General features: G+C 37.6%; 1 protein-coding gene across 1 annotated transcript; it reads left to right on the forward strand.

Annotated features, from left to right (window-relative positions):
- The first annotated feature begins 3,237 nt into the window (after positions 1-3,237).
- Positions 3,238-4,155, forward strand: LOC131876249 (uncharacterized). The gene has a single exon (XM_059221146.1). The coding sequence runs from the start codon at positions 3,238-3,240 to the stop codon at positions 4,153-4,155; it is 918 nt and encodes a 305-aa protein (XP_059077129.1).
- Positions 4,156-5,398: the final 1,243 nt, after the last annotated feature.

Consider the following 5,398-nt stretch of genomic DNA (forward strand, 5'->3'; position numbering starts at 1 on the left):
GGTATCTATCAAAAGACTGCCATCTCTATGATGAATATGAGTAATTTTGTTCTAGCTTGTCTTGATTTTTAATGAGTTGTGGAAGAACATGGTATTACAGTCTCCTTCCTTGAGCCAACTCTCTCTAGATTTTGACCTCCAATAGTACTTTTCTCTTGCTAATACTTCTTCATATTATTTCATTAGTTCTTTAATGAATTTATGTTGTGACTATGCCATTCCGGATTACATACTCAATAAGTAGTTCCATCTCTTGCTCAATTCTATTGTTTATTAAATATATTCTAAAAACCTATTCATTCCACTCCAACTAACATAGAATTATGTTATTAAAATATATAAATCTTAATTTTTTTAAAAAATGATCTTACATCATATTACAAATAAAAAATTACTAGAATTTAATGGAAGAAATCATATGTTATATATGAGAAATCAAAATGAAATTGAAATTTCCATGTTATTAGCCTTCCCCTACTATGGAAAGATGTTGGTATTAGTCATGTTTCCATTGTTAGCTTGTAGTAGATGAATATCTTCCCAATGAATGTGTTTTCCAAGAACATGCATCGATGTAGGTTTGATTAACTCAACTTTTTTTCTCCTCTTTTTACTCTATTCAAATACCAGTGAAAGTGCAAAAAATTATTGGCCAGGAAAATCCTAAGTGGACATTAGGTCAGGGTTGGAAATCTTCTCAAGCAGAGGGAGCTAAGTGGCTGTCATTTTAGTGGAAGAAAAAAAATAAAGAAATTAGTCATTAGGAGGAAGTTATTAGTAGTTCATATAGTTAATTTTGTGTATCTAATAGTACATCAGATTTTGAGGATTTTTTCTTTTTTATGTGACTTAAATACTTATAGCTATTATTTTTGCTTCTTAGTAATTATGATGAAGAGAGTGAGACGTGTTATGTGTGCAAGGGTTAAAAAGTGGTCATTATGAGATGATGTCTAATACATATTCTCTATTACACAAGTGTTCCAGCAATCATGGGCTGTTGGTACCAATAAAGTTGTACAATTGATCTAATTACCACCTTTTTTTTCATCTACAAATATTGATCCACTAGATAATTTTTTATCAACTTTTAATTAATGAAATCTAATCATTAGAATACAAAGGGTAAATGAATCCCTTTCCCTAAGCAAGAGGAATTGAATTTATCGAAGAACCGTGTGAAATCAAATTTGTTTTGCAAGGAGTTGTGCTATGCCTGTAACTTATGACCATGAGTACATGCTGACTAATGATCCGCCCGGTCAAATTGACATGTTTCTTAGGTTGCTAGTCTAACGAGATCTCTGAAATGTAAAATGCTGAATTGGTATTTACTTTTGAGAGGAGCTAGCAGCTTACTCTGCTTCTCCAGCAGGACCTTTCGCCGCTATTTGTTTGCATTTCCCTTTGCTCTCCTTGAGAAAGAAGCTTTCATTAGAATTTCAATTTTCTTTCAAAGGTGCTTCAAAAATGGGTGACCCTGGACTCATCCCTGGAATGATTGGTTACGCCATTAATTTGGCTGCAAATCATGTTATTCAGTGCATCAATGTTGCCATCAGATGCAGAAAAGAGTTGGACGCTCTCAAAGTTCTGCTTCTAAAAATTCAAGTAATGAACATGGAAATGCAGGAATATCGAAAAACTTTAAGCTCCGGCAGGGTGAGTACATCCTTTCACCCTTCTTTATCCATGACGGTCAACAGTTGGCTGAACGAATTAAATACTCTTGTGGAGGAAGTATCAGATTTGGCCCAGGACTGCATTGTAAACTCATACTGTCGTTTCTTTCCTCGTTATAACACGAGCAGAAAGATCAGGCAGCTTATCGAAAACGTGGAAAAGCATGTAGCTTCCACACCTTCCGTTGCTTTTCTGCATCAACTACAGGAGCATGTAGCCAATCAACAAGTGCTTCAGCAGATTAAAAACAGAATGGATTCTCTTAATCTGCATACTTCAGCACTGGCCGGCATATCTGGAGATCTGTTTCCATCTACTTCTTAAGCTGCTCCATACACGAAGTATATTGAGGAGGCACTCATAGTCGGACAGGATTCTGCATCGACCAGAATGAAGGAGCTGATTCATTCACAGCAGCACAAAAGCGTTTCTCGTTTCGGCCTTCTTGGGAAAGGTGGGGCCGGTAAGACACTACTACTCAAACGGCTCTTCAACAGTGACCAGGTACTGAGTCTCTTTTGCAATGACTTAATGCTTTGGGTTACTATTTCACAAACTCCATCTTTCAATGCCCTTAGAAATGAACTTGTGAAACAAATAGCTCTTAAATTAAATGAAAGACTGGACAGTAGAGAGGAAGACCATGTCAAAACTTGGTTGAATGAAAGGATGAGAAAACACAAGTTTGCACTGTTTCTAGACGATATTTGGGAAACAAGCGCAACATCATTGTTAGAGGAGCTGTGTATTCCTCCCTCTCCACACCACAACTCAAACATAATAATTGCCACTTCCAGAAGTAAGAGTGTACTCTCACAGTTAGGTGTTCCACCATCATCAATCATCCAGATGTAAGACTTGACTGCGGCTGACAGCTGGGCATTGTTTTCATCCCATGCTTTTGCCCATGAGTATTGACCAAGAAATTGCGAGGCGCGTTTGCAAGGAGTGCGGAGGGCTTCCATTAGCCATAAAGGTTGTCAGGCAGGCAATGGCGGGCATCTCTGAGTGAAATGAATGGGAATTCGCACTCCAGAGGCTGCAGAACGATGGGACACAGTTGCTTTCAAGCAGCTTGAGATTAAGCTATGACGCCTTGGCCGACGTGGCTGGCTATGGTATTTCGTTGCAGTTGTGCTTCCTCTACCTCGCTGCTTTCTCAGAAGACGAAGTCATCCATACTGGAATTGCTACTAACTACTGGATGGGAGAAGGGTTGGTGGCCGGGCCAGACCCCGTCCAAACTGGGGAGATATACATCAATTTGTTAGCGGAGCGATGCCTTATTGAGCCAATCCAGAAAAGACACGATGGAAAAGTGAACAATTTCAGGGTGCATGATGTATTGCATCATTTTTTAGCACACCAAATTGCTGAAAAAGAGGAAAATTGCTTCTTCAAGGCACGCAAAGGGCTAAAAGAGTTTCCCGCTGATGACTGTAGGGGACATATCAGAATTTCATTAAGGGACAACAGTTTGACCAAGGTTCCAAAGGCATTTGGAGCTCCCTATATACATCTTTGACGGAAGTTCCAAAAGAAGTAATTGGGAGTATGAACGCTCTCAGGGTCCTGGATTTGTCAAGAACTGCGCTCCAGTCCTTGCCTAAAAACTTTGGAAGTTTGAAGAATTTAGTTTCCCTCACATTATGCTCTGTGCCAATAAGGAAACTACCCTACTCTGTCGCTAATCTTAAAAACCTTGAGGTATTAGATCTTTATCATTCTGATATTACACAACTCCCATCCAGCATTTCTAAATTGACTTCCTTAAAATATCTGAATGCTGCTTCTTGTCAGAACCTGCAGTGCCTGCCTAATGGAATCTCACGTCTTACATCTATGGAGTACCTGAATGCAGGTGGTTCTCGAAATATAGTATGGTATAAATGCAGAAGAGGTCGTCTCTCAATTACTGATTTGGGCAACATATACCAACTCAAAAGGTTAGTTCTTACAAATAACGGTGAGATAATTCGAGAAGAAATGCTCGGGAACATGAAGCAGATGCAATCTCTATTTTTAGATCTCACCGAGACGGAATGGCTACCCCATGACATGACTGCTATGTCTAAATTGAGGACACTCTGGCTAGCGTGTCCTCAATTAATCCAAATGGAGGATTCCCTTTATGGATTTCAAAATCTGGGCTACCTAAGATTATTCAACTGTGCCAAGTTGAAACAACTACCTCAATTGCAGAAGCTTGAGAATCTGAGGCACCTACAAATCGTTAAGTGCCCCAACATAGAGAAGTTCCCAGACGAATTTGGCAAGGAAGGAGCATTTCCCAAGCTAGAGGTATTTTCAATGGTGGAGGTGGAGAAGATAGAGCAGCTGCCAAAAGTTGAAGTCGAAGCACTGTCTTCACTCAAAATATTCACAATAATGAAGTGTGAGGCACTGCAGAGGTTTCCAGAATGTTATTGGAATTTGAAGAGTGTAGAAAAGAGAAGAGTATATGGTTGCTGAAAGGTTCAACTTGTCATGGAAGCGGAAGAAAATTTTATTAAGACAAAGAGCAAGGTACAAACAATAATATTATCTACCACAGAAACTAATAGATTGGAAAAGCGTTATTATGATATCCTACACCGGGGTGAGTATTCCTATTATGGTGAATTTTGGTGCAGCGAGATGTTTCAATTTTTAGATGAAATTAACCTATATTTGTCTTTATATGATTTGTGTCAAAATAATGATATATAAACATATACATGTATATAAACAATGGACAGAAAATTTGTACTATTCTGTTCAATAAAAGTTGTATATTTTTCCAAAAATATTTATTTAATTATAAGATTTTTTGTAATTTTTGTTTTGGAAGGATAAAGATAAAAAAGGAACACAAGAGGAAGAGAGTTTTGATAGTTCTAAAGAAGAAATTTTTTATCTCTTCTTCAATCATTGAAGTGGTCCATTTAGCAAAGACATTAACTAAAAGGTATACTCCTTCTAATTAAAGGTTTATTTTTTATTTGATTATTAATAGTAATTAGACTAGGATTATAAAGGAGGTTATAGATATGAACAATGTACAATCCTGAAGAGTGGTCATGGATGAAGAGGTAGCTACTCTAAATAAAATAACACACAGGACCTAATATCTTTGGTTGATCGATACAAAATTCTAACCTGGTCTTCAAAACAAAAATAATGTTTGATGACAATGTTTTCGATTAAGTGAAAAACATGTTTTGAAGGGGCCCCGAAACCCTTTTACAAAAAGATAATCAAAAGATAGGGCATTAAAGACCAGCTAGAAAGATCAAAACACAACAAAAAAACAACTTGCAAAGACAAAAAGGTAGCAAGAAGCCAAAAGAGGCAGAGGGACAACATAGAGAAAACTAAGGGACAACCATTAGCAATAGTTTGGTAAGCAACCATGGCCTCGACTAACTAGTTGGTCTATGATCCCATGGGGAGTGCCACCACCACAATACAATATCCAGCCTCCACACCCAGTCGGCCCTAGGTTTCCCTTGGCTGCCCCATTGATGACAATGTTGTGTACTAATCATTTAACAAATCTAACACTAAGTGACTTAGGTAGAATTTGTAAATATTAATTACCTAATCATATTTTGGTCTCATACATGAACCAAATAGAAAGATTACTAAATTCAAGCTAAAAAAATATTTATGAGGGGAGAGAACCTAGTAATTATCTATTTAACAACAACTACCATGGTGTGGTGCACCTAACCTC

The sequence above is a fragment of the Cryptomeria japonica genome, chromosome 5 (assembly GCF_030272615.1).
Source record: "Cryptomeria japonica chromosome 5, Sugi_1.0, whole genome shotgun sequence".
NCBI lineage: Eukaryota > Viridiplantae > Streptophyta > Pinopsida > Cupressales > Cupressaceae > Cryptomeria > Cryptomeria japonica.

Excerpts from the sequence above, each read along its gene's own strand:
- LOC131876249 (XM_059221146.1), top strand. The coding sequence starts at position 3,238 with ATGAACGCTCTCAGGGTCCTGGATTTGTCAAGAACTGCGCTCCAGTCC.